General features: G+C 45.8%; 2 protein-coding genes across 2 annotated transcripts in view; one reads left to right on the top strand and one right to left on the bottom strand.

Moving 5' to 3' along the window:
- Positions 1-200: 200 nt before the first annotated feature.
- On the top strand, positions 201-21,705 carry TTLL3 (tubulin tyrosine ligase like 3). Its single transcript, XM_069083991.1, has 15 exons — positions 201-1,214; positions 2,619-2,719; positions 2,857-3,034; positions 3,546-3,616; positions 3,806-3,934; positions 4,663-4,777; positions 5,515-5,637; positions 6,129-6,396; positions 13,727-13,875; positions 15,857-16,100; positions 17,132-17,567; positions 18,660-19,010; positions 19,101-19,395; positions 20,822-21,015; positions 21,354-21,705. The coding sequence occupies exons 1-15, from the start codon at positions 536-538 to the stop codon at positions 21,687-21,689; spliced, it is 3,669 nt and encodes a 1,222-aa protein (XP_068940092.1). The 5' UTR covers positions 201-535; the 3' UTR covers positions 21,690-21,705.
- The window catches only part of RPUSD3 (RNA pseudouridine synthase D3), a 320,316-nt gene continuing 316,527 nt past the window's right edge, over positions 17,919-21,707 (bottom strand). The window contains exon 10 of the mRNA XM_069083988.1: positions 17,919-19,477. Coding sequence (XP_068940089.1) covers positions 19,466-19,477 — 12 coding nt within the window. The 3' untranslated portion in view covers positions 17,919-19,465. The remainder of the gene's footprint in view (positions 19,478-21,707) is intronic.

Raw genomic sequence — 21,707 nt, 5'->3', positions numbered from 1 at the left:
CAAGGAGGGGGTTGCACGAACCCGATTTTGGAACATTTCTCCAACCTGTGGGCACCTTGGATGAAAACCAATCCGCAGCAGCAGCTGGAACTTCATCCACTTCTATCCCTTTGGGTTCTAAGATTGAGAATTTTGGTCTAATCGGCCTTCCCTTCACACTCTGCTAAAGGGATAAAGGGGTTCATCCGGGAGGAAACGCAGCCTGGTAGCGAGGCATCCTCTCCCTCGTGCATTTCGGAAGAAGGTTGCTACAACCAGCTGCCACTTGGGGCAAACGTCCGCTAGGAGCGAGACGAATGCCCATGGAGGCAAAGCCGGAATCCGAACCTCTCCGCCTAGGTGACACTCCCCCTCCCCCCCCCTTTATTGTGCCCCGGGGATGGTTTCCTTAACAACGCTAAACAGAGGGCGGGGTCACGCGTGGGACCGAAGCTGCCCGGGCCCTCAGAGACGGCCGGACGAACCCTCCCCCACCTCGCCCCTCACGCGGAGGGGAGCCTGCGTCTGAGGAGGGGCGAGGGACTTCGCTTGTTTTATGCAGGGCCTTGGGGCTACTGTTCTCTTGGGGGGTGGGGAGCACGGGGCGGTATACAAGGGAGATCCTCCCTGGTATGCAGAGCAGACCCAGACCGCATGCAGCGGCGACCAGCTATACAAAGAGCCGGTCTGGCCGAGGCCAGGCTTCAACGCAGTAAAGCCCCAGCCCCCCGACGCCCTCGAGCCGCGGGTGGGCCTCCCCAGGCCATGGCGCTCTAACTCCTACTGGGGCCGAAACCGGCTGCTGCGGTCCACCTCGCCCCGCCTCCAGGCTCTGCATTGGCCTGGAACCGAGTCGACGCCATGGGGCCCCGGGAGCCTGGGCCGCCAGGCTACGAGCGCCCCAAATGCGGGGCCCCGATCTGCCTCGGGGTCCGGGGCCTCTGGGCGCAGAGCCGCCACCGACTTTCCACAGGCTCCCTCAGCCTCCGATAAGGCGGCCGCGGGCGCTGGGGCTGCGGAGGTGCAGCCGCACGCAGGCAGCCAGGGTGAGTCCCCCGAGCTGTCTGCTGAGGGGAGAGGGGCTGGGAGCCAGAACCAGGGGCCTCCGGCGCCCGCGGACGGCGAGATTAAGGTCCAGGTTATGCCCCTGCCTCGTCATGAGAACAGCCTGGTGCCCCCGGGCCTCCCACAGAGCCCGAGGCGCCCGCCGACCCTGAACAAACCGCGGTTGGAAGGTGAAGTCCGACGTGAGCCCCTTCACTCTATTCCTGTCATACCTCTCCCATCCCTGCCTCGTTCCTCTCAATCCCCCCCCCCTCCTCCCACCTGCCAAGGAAAGGGGTGGGGGTGGAAGGTGTATGCATGGGTGGGAGCAGGGGAACAACAGATTCAGGGGAAATGGATGGATAGGGGCAGGGAAGGGAGGGAGGCAAAAGACCTAGAAATAGAAGGGGGGAGGAGAGAGGAGGAGGGAACAGGTAGGAAAGTGGCAGGGTATCAGGAGGTAGCTGGATGGGGAGAGGGAATAGAAGATCGGAGATAAGAGAGAGGGAACGTGTTATATATGCATATGGAGGGAATGCAAGGAAGAGGACAGGAGATGTAGAGAAACAGATGGGGAGGAATGAGTCAGTAGATGGATACAAGGGAACAGGAGATATGATAGATGGGGGTGAATTGTAGACTGAGAAATGGAGACGACCAGGTGGTGTATGAATGGGGCAGTAACTGGGAGTACAAAAAATTATGTAGAACTCGGGGCTCTAGGTGGATGGGAGGAGATCAAGAGGGAGATAGAAGCATTCAGAGATTGGAGAGAGGAAAGAGAGGGAGTAATTAATTCTAAGTATGAGGACAGAGGATTCCGAGAAGGATCCAGGGGATAAAGAAAAAGATGGGATAGGGAAAAGGAGTGGATGGAGGGGACCAGGAGAGAGATAGCTCAGGACTGATTGGGGAAAAGGAGATTGGAGGGATAGAGTCAGTTGTATGGATGAGAATCAAGAGCAAGGAAAGCTTTAGGAGCTATATGAATGGGGACTGTTTGGAGGGAAGGAGATGGAGGAGGGAATCATTTATATAGATGAAGATAGGGGATTCAGGAAAGGAACTAAGAGGTGTATGGATGATTAGTGCCATGGATCTTAAAAGATACAAATAAGATAGAGGCGGAGGATGGAGGGAAGCAAACAGGAAGTATGAGCATGGAGTCAGTGGTTTGGGTAAGGGTTAGGATAAGAGATGTGGGTTGTTAGGGCAAAGGAGTTAAAGAGAGACCAGTTGGTGTATGGATGGAAACAAGGAATGGAGAGAAGGGATCAATCAGGGGGCATGGATAGGGAAAGGAGCACAGCATAGGGGCCGGGGGACACATGGTAGAAGATGGGAGTAGGACAGAAGACTGAAGGATGGGGAATAGGAGATGGAAGAAATAAGAGAGGGGACAGAAAAATAAGAAGCAGGCTATATTCTGGGAAGGAGATTAGTAATGGGAGGATGGAAATACAGGAATAGGTAATCAGAAGAGGTAAAGACCTGGATTCCTAAGGGTTGGGATAAAGGATTAGACTACAGAACAGGGCTTGGGAGGAGAGCTTGGCAGAAGAGCTTCCAGGATATGTCTGGCTGTCTCACTGTAGGCCCCCAAGCTCCGGTGTCTGTCTGGAAAGGGTTCCCTGGGGCCCCACTCAACATTGACCGGCTTAAGAATGCCAAGATCGTGGTGCAGAGAGCCATCAAGGTCAGAGGTGGGAAAGAAATGGGAACAGGGAGACCTATCAGAGTCAGGGGGAAACCGAGGTGGAATAAGGCCTCGGAGTACTGGCATTCTATCCACTTCCTCAGCCTCCTTCTTCCTTGCCTTCCATCACCCCATAGCAGAAGAAAGTCTTCATGATCCAGGGCCGCTACCCCGTGATCCGAGGGATCCTGCGCCGACGGGGCTGGGTGGAGAAGAAGATTCCCCATTTAACAACAGCTCCACCAATACCTCCCCCTAGGGATTTTGAAAGTTTTGGGTCTGGAGATAATGATATCCCTGAGGATTGTGATGAAGGTAATAATGAGTAGCTCTTCATATTCCTTCTTCCCATCTGACTGAATAACCTTGGTTTGGGAGGGATTTGAGCCAGTCCTGAGAAGGGTGTGAGTCTGAGGCTAGAGCTGGGGTGGGGGGTGGAGATGAGAAGTCTAACCAGCAACCCTACTCCCCTCTTAGCCCCTGACTTGTTTCTGTGGGTGAAAGGTTAAAATGAATATCCAGAGTGACCCTGAAAGACAAAGATGTCACAGAAGAAGAGCTTGAGGGTGAGGGTTTTGTGAAAGGGACAATCCTACTGACTTTGTGGTGGTGATGGAATCCCCGGGGAAGGATCTCATAGCTAGGAACCAGTAGGACCACGACCTTATGCTACAGGCCACCCACTGAATGCCTGCTTCAATTCTTGTACAAAGGGTCCCATTGTAGTTGGGTTGTTTTTTGTTTTTTTGATGAGTAGGGGCTCTGAAAGGAGGGGGTTAGGTGGAACAGGGCAGAGCCTCACCTATTTGGGGGCTTTGTCTCATAGAGGATGAAGAAGATGATGATGAAAGTCTCCTGCCAGACCCTGAAGATATAGATGACACTCATGACCTTATGGTAATGGGGAGAGGGCCCCCCCTTTCCTTTTCAGTTCTGGGATCAGAGGGTCAACTCTCCCAGGCAATCCTTCTAGGATATTTTAAGGGACTGATAAATGGGTGGGCTGCTCAGCTTAGGGCCCATGGTGGAGGGAGGGAAACAACCTTGTTCATCTTTCTACTTTTCATCCTCTCCCTTCTGTCCTAGTCCCGAATGGTTCGAAATGAGGTACCCTATTTCATCTGGACCACCCGGAGGGATGTGATTGACTGCCGCTTCCTCTGCAAAGAGCAAATGATAAATCATTATGCTCGGGCCGGCTCCTTCACCACCAAGGTGGGATCCCTTAGATGTGGGCAGGGGGGGTACACCATTCTTCAGTGAGCAGTCCAGACCAGACTTACTCAGCACTTCTTCCACTCTGGGTACACATAGGAAAGTGCAAGACCCCTCTTCCTGCCAATCAGTCCATCAAAAAGTATGATTCTTGCACTAATACCACATGCCTAGCCCTGCCCTAGTCACTTAAAAAGAAGTGTAAGATGTAGTGTCTACCCATAAGGAGACAGGGAGAAAAGAATATAGACACAGGAAGCAATTATCAATACAAGATAAATGATGGTTCAGTCCTAAATTGTGTGGTATAGACCACAATATGGAATTGTCAGAGTTCAAAGGAGAATATTGAAGAGGGTAGAAAGATCAGGAAGAAGGCAGGGTTGGTACTGACCCTTGAAGAATGGTGAGAATTTAGATGGTGGCATTCCAGGCATGGGGACTGGCATAACCAAAGGCAATGGAGGGCTGCAATGAGCAAATTTGGGGCAGAAAAGACAGACCATCCTTACTGTAATGGAGTGCCTGTGGGTGGGATACCCTCTTCATAGCAATATTGACACATCCCTGGGGTGCTGCCAGTCCCCTGAGTAGTCTTTAAATATTTGGCTCACTACTGGTCTTTCCCTTCCTTGGAAATATATAGAAAATATGGGTGAACCCCCTAAGTCAATTTGGTAAGCTCAGGAGAAGTTCCACCCTGCTCCCTACCCTGGCTGACTTCCTAGGTTGGTCTGTGCCTCAACCTCCGGAACCTGCCCTGGTTTGATGAGGCCAATGCAGACTCCTTCTTCCCACGCTGCTACCGCCTGGGAGCTGAGGATGAGAAACAGGCCTTCATGGGTAGGATGATGCCCTCTTCCCCAGCTCATGCTCTTCCCTCCTTAAGACTAGGGAATCGCCCCTGTTTGAGGCTAGGAACTCTCTGTTTTGTGTAGTCACAGTTTAGAAGACCCTCAACCTGCCAGATTTCCTTCTATGACCCTGTCTACTAGGCCTTGTTCCTTTCCTGATCTTACCTTTCCCAAGATGCTCACAATTATGAACTGACTGGACCAACCCATATGCATGAAGACGGTCTAGTACAGACTAGGGTCTGTCTTAGATCCATACTAGGCCCAGGTCTAGACTGGGTTTTAGATCCACTTGAGGTGTCAGGATTAGGTTGAGTTCTAGATCCATACTGGGTAAGACTACATTGGCTTCCAGGTTTAAAATGGGCTCTGAAATTAACATTATGTATTAGAACTGCACCAAGTAGGTTCAAGATGTGCATTTGGTGCTAGGTGTAGTGTAGGCTCTAAATCCGATAGAGGGATAGGACTTGAGCTGGTTTCCCAGTCTACAATAGGTCCATACTAGATGCCAGGCCTAGGTTGACTTTAACATTTATCTGGGGTTCCAAGTCCAACAGTTGTACCAAACCCAGCTTAGACTCTGTAAGTAAACCAAATTCTGGCAATATTTAGTTTGCTGTGGGAATAGAGGTTGCTCGTTTTTGTCCCTCCCCCCAATCCCTCTTCCATGGGCTGATGCTAAAGAGGGTATCCCCCATCCCTCCCAACTCCTCTTGGGAGCAGAGGACTTCTGGCTGACAGCTGCACGAAACGTTCTCAAGCTGGTGGTGAAGTCGTGGGATCCCTATTCAGAAGAGAATGACCAGACAAAATCACCCCCAACTTTGTTGGAAGACAGCCTGGCAGGTAAGTACCATGGGTCACCCATTCACTCATCCCTTCACCATCATTCGTTCAATTATCCAACATTGAGTCAGCACCCTCTATGGACCTAGCCCTGTGTCAGGCTCTGCTAGGGTTACAGATTTAGCAGATGCCATGCTCTTTGTCTTGTCATTGAGAATGCAAGGACACACCTGCATTAATAGAAATACCATAAGCAAGAAATTGCAGGTGATCCACAATCCCTTGTACACTAAGTACTAAGGAATACAAAATTGCATAGTAAACTTTGGGAGGGGGCGCTCTCCACAAGACCCCTACTCCAAAGTCTTGTGATTTTCTTCCTGACCTGAAATTTAAGGGGTCTTGCCAGCCAGGGATTCAGGAAAATAAACAACTTTTGAGATCAGAGAGAATAGGGAACAATTAGGCTCCCAGAAATCTTGTCTTGTACCTCAACTTTCCCCTCCATATGGGAGAATTTCCCTTCTTTCTTCTCCTGTGTGTGTATGTAGGGCAGAAGGTGGGCATAAGGACCAGTCCTTCCTGCTGTATCCTGCCTTCTCCTCCAGAATCACCCCCAGGCTCTCCAGGGGGCAGGCAGGATAAAAAGCCAGAAATCAAGCAGGTATCATCAAAGCTGATTGAGGATGCCCTACAGGCCTGTGAGGGTCACCTCAGCAGTTTGGCCCATGAGGATATTGACAAGACCATGGAGCCCCCAGTGTACCTGACCCAGGCTAATTGGGCATTATTCCTCCAGCGCTACTACCAAGTGATCCAGTAAGTATGTATTAGCACAGAAAATGGGGTGTTGGGACATGAGGAGCACAGGTGGACCCAAAGACATCCACATCATGGGGCACGGTTTTCACCAATTCTGGGCCTGCATTCAAGGATACTATTAAAGAAACCCTGGAAACAACACATTATATTCAAATTAACCAATACACTGTGCCTTACAGAGAGAACTATGTGTGGGGAAGTGAAGACACTAGAGAGCAGTGATCTGTACCTTGCACAGGCAAGGTGGCTGGGTATTCCAGGGCGTTTTCCCTTTTCTGCATTCATGTATTTGTATCTTCAAGAAGAAATAGTCAAAAGTACAAGTAGTTTGTGTGTCCCAGTAATTGTGTTGTTGGCCTGTTGCAGAACCTAGACAGAAGTCACGCCATTAGGTGAGCTGAGTAACCTTTGTCCCATATTCAGCCTGGAACTGTACCTGACTCTGCTGTGCTCACTCTCCATATCTCCAGGACACTAATATCTAATAGTATGGTTCTAGAAATGTCTCAAAAACAATATCCAAAAGCTGAAAGTATCGGTAGTTGATTGGGGCCTTTCACTGGGCAGCTGTTGAAAATGTTATTCTCTGTTCTCTAGGGTCTCATACCATAGGGCCTGGTGCTGCCTGTACATAGATATGCAATGCATATATTGCTTATATACTTGCCCCACTCCTTCCTTTCTAATCTATCCTGAATATGCACCACCACCAGGCTAATTATTATTAAACCCTTTTATCATGCCTCCTAATGTCCAAGATCCTCTAATAATTCCCAGGGATCTGTAGGGTCAAGTCAAAACTCTTTGACTCAGCATTTAAGGCCGTATACAGTCTGGCTCTACTCTGTCTCCCCAATCATATCTTCTTCTCCCCTACATAAAATTTCCACTAGATTGGCCTTCTTACTATCTTAAATATACTGAAATCACTCAAGAAATATTAAATACCTATTATCTGTAAGGTGATGGGGTTACATACAAAGATGAAAAGGGGATATACACTCTGCCCTTGGAGAGATTACAGTCTACTGACTTCAGGCAGGAGAGAGAGGAAGTATTCAGCGGGTACATAGGCATAGGGGTGGGGCCTAGACTGGATTTCCTGTTTTAGGAAACTCTCACTTACTTCCATTAAATATTGGCACCTTCTCTGTAATCTGAAGGCTTTGAGACTCACCTAGAGCAATGAGTGGTTTGGGCACTTGCCCATCACTTTTGGAGTCCTTGGTTAGGCTCATGTTGTTCTTTCTGTCTGGAATGTCCCTCTTCTATCAACTATGTAAATATTATGTATTCATCAAGGCCTATGGGAAGTCTCACCTTTCTGATTCAGACTTCTCAGCAACCATATGGAATATCTCTTTTGGATTAATCAAATGCCAAGATTGGGCAATCAATTATATATGTGCCAGGCACTGAGGAATATGAAAAAGACACAATGATGTTAACCCTTCCCTCAAGCCTACCATACAGGAGAAGAGGAGATGTGACAGATAAAGAAAAAATATATATAATTAACAAGTACTTAGTAGCAAATAATCGCAAACAAGTGCATAAGTAATAAATCCTGTGGAATCAGTGCAGGGGAGAGAGAGAGAAACCTGTGGACTAATATGGATGTAGAAACTTTCATGGAAAAAAGTGGATCCTGAGCTGAACTTTGAAAGTCTAGGATTTGGGTGAGAAAGGATACAGGAAGGGAAGAAGAACTTTTGGGGACTGTATGATCCAAAGTACAGAGGCAGGAAATAAGTAAGACAAAAAACCATTCTGGCAGAAGGAGATGCAGCAGTACCATGGACAATGACGTTGGTTTGCCTCAGATCATAGGATGTCGGGAATGCCCAAATGAGATGTTTGAATTTTACTTTGTAGGCTGCAGGAACTGTATAAGGGTTGGTTGGTGTTTGCTTTAGCACAGGAATGACAAATCAAAGTCATGCTTTAGGAAGCTTATTCCATTGGCATTGTGCAGGCTGGATTGGAGGTAAAGAACCTAGAGGCAACTTGCAATTTGGCTCTGATTTAGAGTGGTGGTGCTGGGAGTTTTGAATGAGTAAATAAAATATCAAAGCAATGCAGACAGCTAACAAACCATCAGTTTGTATGCTTTCTTCGCTCAGCAAATGAAAATTACTATGCAAGCCAGCTTTTTTTCCTGAACAACAGAAAATCTACAGGTAGAGTCAGGTATCTTATATAAGTTTTGTCATTTGCTGAATGTGAGCTTCTGAAAATATCCTCTCTTTTTGCTTTTCCATAGTCCAAAGAACGTGTTTCAAATAGTCTGTTTCCTTTTTAATCCTCAAATTAAAAAAAAATTGTTATCTCATGTTTTTATATCACCATCACTTCTGGCTATAGTGCTGCCCCTCCCCTATCTAGTGAGCCATTGTCTGCAATAAATAATTTAAAAAGAACAAGGGAGAAGGCTTCAATGCAATCAGACAGTATATGTACTGTTAAGTCAGTCACCAAGCATTTATTAAGCACCTATTCTGTGCCAGGCACTAGGCTAAGCACTGGAGATACAAGAAAAAACAAGGCAAAAGACAGTTCCTAACCTCAAGGAGCTTACGTTCTACTGAAGGAGACAATATACACATATACAAGTTATTACGAGGGAAAAGCTATATAAGACAAATATAAAATAAAAATGCGATGGTAAAAAACAAGTTAGGGAGCGTGGGCCCTAGCAGCTGGGGGAATCAGGAAAGGCTTAATGCTTCAGTTGAGTAGTGAAAGAGGCAAGGGATTTTAGGAGGCAGAGGTGGAGAGGCTTAGAGGATGGCCACTACAAAGGTACAGAGCTGAGTGTAGACAACAGGAAGAAGCCCAGTTTGGTCTGTCCATAATAGTTTGCCTGACATTGCAAAGAAAGGAGGAAATAAATTATATTTTTCCTTTCTCTGAGGCCAAGCCTGATCATTATAATTATATAGCAATCAGTCTCTTTTTGTTGTTCTTTTCATTGACATAGGATTGTAGAGCTGAGGGATCTTAGAGTCTATCAATTTCAACCTCGTTTTATAGATGAGGAAACTGAAGCCCAAGCTAAGTGACTTGCCCAGGGTCAAACAGTTAATAAGTGTCTGAGGCAGGTTTTGAATACAGATCCTCTTTACTCCAAGTCTAAGTGCCATATCCACTAAATCAGGCTGCCTCTTACATTATTGTCTGTCTGTCTAGCTATATGTGTATGTGTATATATGTATATATACATATATATATATATATACACTTTTCCTGGTACCGTTTACTTCCTTTTGTATCTGCGCACATGAGCTTTGCCATGCTTCTCAAATTCTTCATATTCATCTTTTCTTAACACAAAATTATATATTCTATTCCATTCATATACTACAATTCCCCAGCTGATGGACATCTACTTTGTTTCCAGGTCTTTGCTACTTTAAAAAGTGTAACTATACATATTTTATAGTATATAGGACCTTTTCGCCCCCTGCCTTGGACCTCCTTGGGGTATATCGCTGGCAATGGAATCCCTGGGTAAAAGGCTGCAGATATCTTAGTCATTTTTTAAAAAGTATAATTTCAAATTGTTTTCTCAAATGGTTGAACCTGTCCACAGCTCTCTTCGACAATGAATTGGCATTTCTGTCTTTCTATAGCCCTTTCATCTCTTTTCATCTTTTCCCATATTTTTTCATCTTTGCCAATTTGCTAGCTATTAGTAAAACCTTACTTTTTTCTTTGCATTTATCTTATTTTTAGTAATTTGGAGTAATTGTATTTTAAAATCTATAATCCAGTTTGAAGTCCTTTCATAAGTAGGCAAGGTGCTGATAGAAATGAACTCTCATGCTCAGTGAATCAATAAATATGTATAAGTTGTGTAGAGGAAAGAGCACTCCAGAAGTTGAATATGAGGAAAGAGGAAAGACAAAGATGTGGAAACTGTCGAGTTAGTCACTGACTTCTGCTCAGGTGACTTTAAGATTTGACATCTTCATTTTATATGAGGAAATGGAGGCTCAGCAAAGTGTAACAGCTAGCCCTGGGTTACACAGTGAGTAGCAGAAGAAGGTTTTGAACTCAGGTGATGTGACCTAACCAGCCCCACCCCTCCTTAATGGAGAAGAGGCAAAGGCTTTGGGAGCAAGTTATTATTTGTCCCAGGCAGTTGAGGGATCTCTGGAGAAAAGGCAATCCCTCCTCTCAGATGGCTTGATTAGCAATCGACAAGCATTTATCGAGTGCCTTTTGTGTAACAGACACTGTGCTAGGCCCCAGAGATACAAATATATCTCTATATATACAAATATATAGTCAAGATAGTCCTTGGGGGCTCATATCCTACTGGTACATAGAACATGTGCATAAATAAATACAAGATATATACAAAATAAGTACAAAAGCGGTAGAGGATCAGGGGAAGATGAGAACTGAATCCAGAAAGGCTTCTTGGAGGAAGTGGCACATGACCTGAGCTATTCTAAGAGGCCAAGGGGAAGAAAGAGCATATTCTAGGAGTGAGAGGCTAGCCTAAGCCAAGACCTGGAGTGAAGCAGAGTGTCCTCTACAAGGAACAGAAAACAAGTCATTCTGGCCAGAGCATACACAAGAGGGAAAATATATAGAAAGGAGAGATGGAAGCCCTATCCTATGGGACTAGAAATGCTGAAGAGAGGAGGTTGAGGCTTTTTATCATCTCTTCCCTGGTATACTGCATTAGCCTCCCAGCTGTTCTGCTTGCCTCCTGTCTCTGTGACCTATCCTCCTACACATAGTGGCCAAGGTGACATTCCTAAAGTGCAGGTCTGGACATATCACCTCCAGTGGCTCCCTATTACCTTCAGCATCAAATAAAGTCTCTGGAATTTCAAGCCCTTCACAACATGCCTTCAGCCTACCTTTCTAGGTTTTTTACATGCCATTTCTTTTTTTTTTTTTTTAAAGCAATTGGGGTTAAGTAACTTGCTCAAGGTTACACGGCCAGTTATTATTTCTAGGTGTGGTGCTGAGTATCTGAGCCCGGGATTCGATCTCCAGGTCGTCCCGACACTGGAGCCGGTGCTCTTACTCGCTGAGCCACCTGGCTGCCCCTAAGCAATTGGGGTTAAGTAACTTGCTCAAGGTTACACGGCCAGGTGTTTCTGGGTGGGTGCTAAGTGTCTGAGCCCGGGATTCGATCTCCAGGTCTTCTCAACACTGGAGCCGGTGCTCTTACTCGCGGTGCTACCTGGCTACCCCTATTACATGCCATTTCGGTCCGTACACTCCGTGGTCCTGCCAAATGGGTTTTCTTATTCTTCCTCATATGGACACTTCCTTGCGTGGGCTGTACCTGCCCCCCCCCCCCCAATACCTGGAATATGCTCCCTCTTCACCCCTACCCCTTAAGACCCCTTCCAGGCTCAGTTCAAACATCATCTCACACGAAAGACCTTTCTTGATTCTTCAAGCCGTTATCCCCTCCCCTTGAAATTACCTTCAATTTAACTTGTATCTCTTTTGTATGTGTGGATACAAAAAATCTGTGAGCTTCTTGAGAACAGAAATGATTTCACTTTTGTCATTGTATCCACAGTGCTTGGAACGTTGTAGGTGCTTATTAAATACTTATTAATGCATATAGAGAGCCACCAAAAGAATAAAAGGGAGATCTAAGCTTTAGGATTAACTGGCAGCTCTTTGGAGGATGGATGGGAGGGGGAGAGATTGAAAGCAAGGACACCAATTAAAAGTCCATTGCACGGAGATAATATCTGTTCAGTGCTTAGCACGGTTTCTAGCACATAGTAGGTGCTCAATAAATGTTCCCTTCCTTTTGCCTGTACTGTCCCAGGTGAGGTCACGAGAGCCTGAATTAAGGGAGTAATCATATGATTAAAGAGAAGGGGATGGCTGCAAGATATGTTATGGCATTGGAGCCTTCAAGACTGGGCAATTGTTTGGATTTGGAGAATGAGTGAAAGTGAAAAGTAGAGATGACTCCAAGTCTGTGAATGTGGGTGTTGGGAAAGATGGTGATACCTTCAAGAGAAATAGGGAAGTTTGGAGTGGGGCAGATGAAAGGAGAAAAGAGAATAAATTCCATTTTGGACATGCAGATTTTGAGATGCCTGTGGGTCATCTAAGTGAAGATAATTAGTAGACAGCTGGCACTGTGGAACTGGAATTTATCAGCGAGATTAGAGCTGGATATGTAGATCTGGGGATCATCTGCATCAAGATATAATTGAACTCAGTGGAGCTGATGAGATCACTAAGAGAGGGCATGGAGAGAGACTTGTCTGATCTAGGTGCTTTGTTGATCACTTAGCCTTAACTGTTTTGTTTTGTTACAAGGAAGTGTTCATTGGGGAAGGGAGTATGTGTACTAGGAAATAACTGTGATGTAAAAGAAAAGAGCAAAAGGCCTGAATTTTTAAAAGGTAAATATTTATTGGAAGAAGAAAGGAAGGAAGGAAAGGAGGAAAGAAAAAATACTAGCCTGCTATAAATAAAGCCTAGCTCAATAGGCCCCAAGGAAGGCACAAAGGTGGAACAAACAGGTAGTTTTCCATTGAGAGTAGCTAACAAGAATGACAGAAGATTGTAGATCTTGCTTCCAGCAGATATGAAGGCCAAGGTGAATTTTTCAGGGACCTGCCAAGAACATTCTATGTTTGTGTTTCTCTCAGTGCCAAGTAATAGTTATTTATGCACAAAATGTGGGTTAGTCTCTCTCCTGGAGAGGGAAAGAAAATGGCTGGAGGAACACTTTTCTTGCCTCTTTAATTATCAGAGAGATGTGTTCTTTGAAAAGATTAGAAGTGCTTCAAGGAGAACACAGAAGAAAAATAATGAGAAGAGACAGAGCATACATAGTACTAACCTGTCTATATCTCTAGAACATAATAATCTATAATGAGGTCTTAACTGTATGGGACAGAAAACAATTGCAAAAGGAGTTAGAAAAAATGTAATAAGTATGGTAGGTTAGAGCACACAGAAAGCTGACTTGTAAATAATGAGCAAGTACACATGCACTTTTGAATAGGATATAAGGTGGGGAGGGAGATGAAGAGGAGTTAAGAAATAGAGCTCATATCCTATTCAGACAAGAAAGGACTTGGCCTTTCCCCCTGTTGGTTTGGAAGATTTCCCTAGGGGCAGCTGGAATTTTAGGAGCTCCTTTAAATGAATTGGGTGGGGGGGATATGATTTTAGGAGCTGCATGGTGGTCTCCACGTGTGTGGGAGTAGTGAGATATCTGGGAGTGAAAGGTCTTCCTAGGTTCCTACAGGGTCATGCAAGTAGATGAAAGGACAAAGGGACTGCTCTCCAGCTCCATTCTGAGCACCTCCCCATTTCCCCACAGTGAGGGGGCAGAGCTAAAGAAGGTGGACTCTCAGATCCAGCGTTGTGAAGACATCCTTCAACAGCTACGGGCAGTGGTGCCTCAAATTGACATGGAAGGAGACAGAAATATCTGGATTGTGAAGCCTGGAGCCAAGTCCAGAGGTCGAGGTAAGGCAAAACTAGGAGATGGGAGGGTATTGGTTTGCAGGATTAGGGAGAGCGAGAAAGACCCCATGTCCTTCCCTGAGCATGATCTCAGAATCAGTGATGCAGAAGAGTAAAGAAATATCCTTGAAATTTTGGTTCACATAAAGAAATAAATAGGATGGTAATTGCCTTTAATTTTTAGAACAGAGTCATAGTGCATAAAGATATGTTACTCATTCACTCCTGCTGTCCCCCCCAGTTCTCCAGTCTGTAGAACCTCAAAGAATCATATTGTCTTTCTACTGGAAGAGATGAGTGACCTCAGTATGATGTATTAGAAGCCACACAAGACTTGAAGTGAGGCCCCCAGTCTTGGGCTCACCATACAGTGTGACCTTAGCCTTAGGCAAATCAGTTCTCTGCATCTGTCTCCTCTGTAAAACAAGGAAGATGGGCCAGCTGAACTATTACTAGATATAATAGCTTACCAGCTTCAGCGTTCATAGGCAAGTCACTGCGCCACATCTTTATCCATAAGATGGGAATCATCATATTTGTGTTACTTACCTCACAGGCTTGTTATAAGGAAAACATTTTGGAATTCTGTAAAGCACTTAGCAAATGTGAGCTCTTATATCTCTGTTTCTACACATCTAAATCAGTGGGGTCATCTTTGCTCACTGGGTGGTACAAAAAGGGCATGGGATCAGCATGCACTGAGAACATCACTTGTAGTGGTGGAATTAGTCCAGTGTGTAAGATACATCTTTGGCAAACAAGGGGTGACTCAATTTCAGATGTACCAGAAATGGCGCATTCAAAAATGCCTTATCACCTTCAAAGTGGAATCATTTGGAATGGCAACAATCCTTAATCCACTGTTTGAGAGGATGAAGTGGCACTGGAGATGGCAGGGGCACCTCATCACGCTTGAGTGCATCCATTCAGACGGCTTTTATCCCAGAATTAGGCTCAGCTGTCCTCCTTTTCTGAGGGAGAGGAGGCTAGGTGTGCAGAACACTGCATAGTGTCAGACTTGGTTGATTTGGAATTGATTTTGGAGAAGTGCTTCCCCTCCCCCCCTTATTATTTTTTTTTCTTTAAAAAGGGATGGTGTTCTGGGGACAGGAAAGATTGGGAAAGTACAATGAAAGAAACCCCTCAAAAATCAATAAAAACTAGGTTCATACTTTGCTGAAGCAAAAAAACAAAACAAAGCTAGTGCTACCCAAGTGGGGACTGACTGAACAATGGAATTTTATTTCTCTTTAAGGAATTACAAATATGAAGAATTCAAAGGAACACGGGAGATGTGTATGAACTAATACAGGGCAAAGTCAGTAGAACCAAGAGAAAAATGTACCCACTGGCTACAAAAATGTGACACAACATTAACATGCTTCTATACTAAGTTTAATTGCAAAGAACATACCTCTCCTTTTGAGGTGCAAAACCAGAGATAGAAAATATCATATATACTATCATACATGGTCACTTTGTAGATACGGTTTTGTTCATATTATTATTTATTTCAAAGTAAAATTTAATGGGGCTAGGATATACTCTGGGAAATGATGTTTGGAAAAAAACCCACAAAAGTTAACTGGAAACAAATTAGGCTCATTACCTCATGGCTAGGGCAGCTATGTGGCACAGTGGTTAGAACACTGGGCCTGGAGTCAGGAAAACCTGAGTTCAAATCCAGCCTCAGATACTAACCATGTGACCCTGGGCAAGTTATTTAACCCTGTTTGCTTCAGTTTCTCATCTGTAAAATGGGCTGGAGAAGGAAATGGCAAACCACTTTTGTATCTTTGCCTCTCCCCACAAAAAACCCCCAAATGGGATCACAGAGAGTCAGACACAACTGAAATGACTGAATAAAACCTTATAGCCAAACCTCAGAGGAGTTAGTGCCCTTCAGGCAAGGTTCCCTACTGCTTTCTGCTGTAGGATTCTCAGGATCTGAGTTCTGTTCCTTCCCATATCCTCTCTTACCCAGGCATTATGTGCATGGACCACCTAGAAGAAATGTTAAAGCTGGTGGATCGTGACCCCATGATTGTAAAAGATGGCAAGTGGGTGGTACAGAAGTATATTGAGCGACCCTTACTCATCTTTGGCACCAAGTTCGACCTGAGGCAGTGGTTCCTAGTGACTGACTGGAACCCCCTCACTGTCTGGTTCTACCGGGACAGTTACATCCGCTTTTCCACCCAGCCCTTCTCCCTGAGGAACCTGGACAGGTAAAACTGGGTGATGGACAAGTTTGGGCCCAAGGAGATTGAGCCCACAGTGTCCCCTGCCTCCCCTTGACCACTTGTTTCACCTCCTAGATTTGGCAGGAAAGGGGGAAAGGGCAGGGTGGATAAACAATTTAGAGCTGTGAGATCAATGAAGGGACTTCTTTCTAGGGTTAGCTTGAGTGGAGAGGTGACATGACAGCAGACAGAATTCACAACTTGGTTTCAGAGGGAACCTTCGTCCCTGTTCTGACTCAAACATTTACTAGTTGTGTGACTCTGGGCAAGTCAGTCATGTAACCTTTCAGCCTCAGTTTATCCTTATCCATAAAAATGCTATTAATTGTACTACCCACCTCACAGGGCTGTTGTGAAGAACTCCTTTGTAAACCTTGAATATAAATGTGAATTATTATTACTAAGAGCTAAGATAGGAATGACCTGGAATCTAATGTAGTTATCAACTTAGAACTACAGAATATTAAAACCTTGAAGAATTTGGAGACCATCTAGTCCAATAGCCTCATTCTGCAGAAGAGGAGACCGAAGTCAAGTAATTTGCCTAAGTTTGCATAGCTAGTTTTTGGGAAGTCTCACACACGTTTCTTGTCTTTGTTCTAGCATTGTATCCTTTTTAGGAAATTGTCCAGGTTTTGCCCCAAATCCTTGAGTTTCAGTTGGTACCAGGTCCCTTTAGAGATATTCTTCCAAGATTATTTTCTCTGTAAGCAACAGCTTGCCCTGGACTGGCACCTAGAGAGCAGAACCTGAGAAAGGGTTTGACATGCTGACATTTTAGTTTAAAGCACCAAAACATTGAAATAGCCTAAGATCTGCCCAGAGGTGAACTTGAGTTCTTAGGGGGAGAGATGACCCAGGGCTGGTCACTGTGGCAACTCTAGGCAGAAGCAACCAGAACCTAGAGAAACAGGTCAGAATCGGGGTCTGTTTTCTATCTTCTCCCCCTCCCCTCACAGAGATGGCAGGGGAGAGGAGGTAGGAGAGGCCCTTAGCTTCCTCTCCTCCTCATTTAGTTCTGTGCACCTTTGCAACAACTCAATCCAGAAGCACTTGGAGAATTCGAACACTCGCCACCCCCTGCTGCCCCCCGACAACATGTGGTGCAGCCAGAAGTTCCAGGCTCACCTGCAGGAGGTAGGGGCACCTGAGGCTTGGGAAAATGTCATGGTTCCAGGCATGAAGGCTGCAGTCATCCATGTACTGCAGACTTCTCAGGACACCGTGCAATCCCGCAAGGGCAGCTTTGAGCTATATGGGGCTGACTTCGTGTTTGGGGAAGATTTCCATCCCTGGCTGATAGAGATCAATGCCAGCCCAACTATGGCACCTTCCACGGCCGTCACCACACGACTCTGTGCCGGGGTACTGGCTGACACATTGCGAGTAGTCATAGACCGTCGACAAGACCGAAACTGTGACACTGGTGCTTTTGAGCTTATTTACAAGCAGGTGAGATGCTTGGGGTCCTGGGGCCATCTAACCTTCCCTTCCTTGGGTCTCCTGAGGGGAAAGTACCATCTGATCCATGGTACCTTCTTTTAAAAGGAGCCTTTCAAATCCCTGATGCCCCAGTCAATCTCTTGTGTGCAAGACATGGTCCTAGGCACAATGGGGAAGATGTGGAATGAGGATACAGGAAAGTATGATCACTTCTGTCCTCTAATGATTAGCTGAGGAAATGAAACATGCACACGCTTAAAAATAAATAAATAAATAAAAGGGAGTACCCGACAGTTGCTAAAAGATGAGCAAAGATATTAACACTAGAAGGACCAGGTGTGTCAATTGATGCAAAAAATCTTTTTAAAATAATTTTACTCTTTTATCTGTGCAAAAACATTTAAAATACAAACAATAACAGGTGGATATTACTTTACTTTGAAATATAATTTTTAATCCTATTTTTTTTGCCTTCTGGGGAAAAAAGCATTGATGCAGCTCAATCCTTCTAGATATTAGATTCTAGTCCTGCACCAAAGGCTTTTATAGAACAAGGGCAAAAAAAAAAAAAGCTAAGTTAGGCACCAAAGTCCTCCCAGATAAAACAGGGTCTGAACTGGGTTTCAGAGGAAGGGCATGACTTTAGGGGGCAGGGGAGGGAGGAAGCACTCTCAGTAAGGAGAATGTGCAGTACTAAGGCCTAAAAGCACAAGATGTTCAGGGACCAGTGAGTAGACCTGAAGCCTGTCTTATCTGTTCGTAAACCATCTGGCCTCTCACTCAACAGCTGGTTGATTCCCAGCTCCCTAGGCACAACTCTTTCCTTTGTGTAGTCCTTTGTATAGTGTGTGTGTGTGTGTGTGTGTGTGTGTGTGTGTATTCTCCAGAGAATAGGATCCCCTTCTAACAGGGCTATACTATTTTTCTCTCCCATTTTTCATCCTGATGAAACCTAGAGCCCTACAAATTAACCGTTAATCTCCCCAGGAAAGAATTTCATTCACTAGCCTCATCATGGTTATTTCTGCATTGTGGGGAGAGAGATTGAGGAAGTTTCTTGGTGCTTGACCGGTCTATCCCACTAATACTTTTGCCCTCTAGGCAGCTGTGGAGGTGCCCCACTATGTGGGTATCCGACTGATGGTTGAAGGCTCCCCTGTGAAGAAGCCTCTGACTGTCCATAGCCGAAGGGCACCACCCTGTCCACTGACACGTCGTCGACACCATAGGGAGCCTAAGGATTCAATGCCTAAGGAGACTAAAGAGGCTGTGCCTAAGGAGTCCATCCCTGAAGAGGCTAAAGAGTCTGTGCCTGGGGAGGCTAAAGAGTCTGTGCCTGGGGAGGCTAAAGAGTCTGTGCCTGAGAAGGCTAAAGATTCCATGCCTGAGGAGACTAAAGAGTCCATGTTGGAGGAGGCTAAACAGTCTGTGCCTGGTGAGGCCAAGGATTCTGTGCCTGGAGAGGCCGAGGATTCTGTGCCTGGGGAGGCTGAGGATTCTGTGCCTGGGGAGGCTGAGGATTCTGTGCCTGAGGACGTTAAGAATTCCATGCCTGTTGCTCCCAAGTCATCAGTGTATTCCCACCGTCATGGGAAAGCTTTAGGAGGCAGGAAGAACCTGGCGCCCATTGAGAAAACAGATTCCATAAGCACGGGAAAGAGAGTCAACACCAGACAATCCACAGAAACTCTCCAGGCCAGCTTCCAGAAATGGCACATCCACAATCCCAGGATAAGCCACCTCTTCAGTGTGTCACCAGCACCCACTGCCAATCGGGGAAGGCAGCTTCACCCCATGAACAAACCTCAGCTGCTGCTGAAGAATCCTGTGTCTCTAGGTAGGGCAGCATTATGCTTTGGGCCTTTAGCTAACTTCCTCTTGCTCTCTATGGCTAGAGGTTGGGGTCTTCACAAGAAATCCTGTGGGTATAAAGTGTGACTGTAATGTAATGAGACTGGTTTGTAAACAAAGGCAGGAGAATGCAAAGAGCATAGGACTTGGAGACCAATGACCTAAGGTGCAAGTCCTGGCTCTGTGACTGACACGCAGTCAGACCCTGGGCAAGTCTCAGAGCCTCTTTGAGCCTGTCTTCTCACCTGTAAAATGGGAATAGAATGTCTTACCCATCTCAGAGGATCGTGGTGAAGATCCAATAAGATGATGCCTGTAGAGCTCCATGTGAATTACTGACAAACATACCAGGACATAGACATTCAAAAAGTAGTTTCCTACCCCTCACTTCAGTGAAATCACTTTGGGAGGTTATACATAATATTCCAACAAAGCTGCCATTACTCAGATTATCTGAGAATTCTTCTTTGGGAATTGCCTTCAGAGCCAGGGTATGAGCCACATAAGGAAATCAGTCTCTTTACTTTATAGTCACAGCTCATTTTTAACCAGAAATGCTATTGCCTAGCTTGATCACCCACCTTCTTCACCAGACTTGGCTCCAAAAGGCTCTTGGCTGTTTCCAGAAATCAAACCCTTCCTCAAAGGATGAAGATTTACCAACTTTGAGGACATTCAAAAGAATCTACCAGACTCTGAATGCACTTTCCCAAGAGGAGTTCGCACAGTGCTGAGTAATGGCGTCTCATTGGAATAAATGTGTAGCCTCCTAAGTGACTACTTTGAAGGGAACAACATTCATTTGGATGCATAAGTTCTGGTATGTTTACAACCCCTGCCCTCCGGAGGGAGAGCAAATACTAACACTCAAGAAAGTATGAAAAGATAACACGATAATAGCATATGATAAGTACCAAATGAGTAGTCTAGATGAAAGCACAGGAGTCATCCCCTCAGGTTCTTTGCAGGGAACACAGGCTGGCCTATTTAGACTTACTAGATGTTAAGTTAGAAGGGACCTTAAATCTCATGTCACCTAGTCCAACCCTTTCATTTACAGATGAGGAAACTAAGGCCCAGAATGGGGATGTGATTTGCCTAAGGTCACATTATTTCTTGGGTTTAGATCACCCCCAGGACTCCAAAGTGGGTTTCAGAAACATGGGTGGGGAATGCATCTGTTATATCACTCTAGGAGGGCTTGGAGGAAAGAGAGAATCGGTCCACATACAATTAGGTTTCAAAGCAAATCCTGCTAGGGGAAGAGTGTTTGGGGCTGTCCTATGGGGCTTCCTCTGCTCTTTCTCACAACTTAACATGTCCAGGCTGGGGAAGAGGACACTAGCCCATCTCTGAAAACAAAACTGGATCCCAATGCTTCTAATTCTCCTGCTTCTCCTTCACTTCCGCAGAGCCTGAGGGATTACCCTGCACCCTCTCAAAGCCTGTGCTGACAGATCGAGTGCTCAAACCTCGTGCTTTCCTTCTCAGACTGCAGCTCCAAAAAACACCCCTTCCCTGCAAGAGCCTCAGTGCCACAGGCAGGGCCTTGCTTATGTTCCCGGCTCATAAAGAGCCTGTTCCCAATTGTGGGAAGCAGGCCAAGGTGGGCCCCAAACCCTGAGGGGCCTGGGAGGGGGCTGATTTGTGCTGAAAACTGGGAGCGTTTGGGGAGGGAGGAGGGATGGAAAAGGGTTTCTCATGGTCTAGGCTGAGCCAATGGGAGCTGACCCCTGCTTGGACCAAGCCCCTTGGCCCCAGCAAGGTGTCCCCAGTTCAGAGCCTTGGCTGTGATTGAGCCCAAAGGAGTATAAAAGGCAAGTTATATGTGTGCTTTGGTTTCACCCCAAAGCTGTATTCAAAGAGATGGGAGGAAGGAGAAAAACTATCCCTTACTAACCCCTCATCCCTCCCTGAGAAATCCCCATCAGCTTTTTCCCATAGCCTCAAATGGCAGTTTTAGATCACTCAGAACTCCATCCACCCAAATCACAGAAAAATGAAACGCCTATGGGCCGCCTTTGCTCGAAGATGAGATGCAGCTTCCTGCCACCTTTAGCAACTCGAAACGCAAGCTTGGTAACAGACCAAATTTTGCTGAAGGCTCTCATAAAGAATGCCCAAGTTCATGACTCCCACTGGCACCTGGCTTCCATCCATCACCAGTCTGGAAGGACCAGGAAAGAACTCCATGAATTGGGACATTCTTGGCCACGTTTCATATTCCCCCCACCAAAACTTAAGTCCTGGCCAAAGAAATTTTCCTGGGCCAAAAAATAAATAGGGTTGAGATAAATC

The sequence above is a fragment of the Petaurus breviceps genome, unplaced genomic scaffold, assembly GCF_028583685.1.
Source record: "Petaurus breviceps papuanus isolate PSGF00001 unplaced genomic scaffold, PetGlider_PUasm1.0 174, whole genome shotgun sequence".
In the NCBI taxonomy this organism is placed as follows: domain Eukaryota; kingdom Metazoa; phylum Chordata; class Mammalia; order Diprotodontia; family Petauridae; genus Petaurus; species Petaurus breviceps.
The sequence above is the reverse complement of the archived record's forward strand: the minus strand, read 5'-3'. Positions and strand labels throughout refer to the sequence as shown.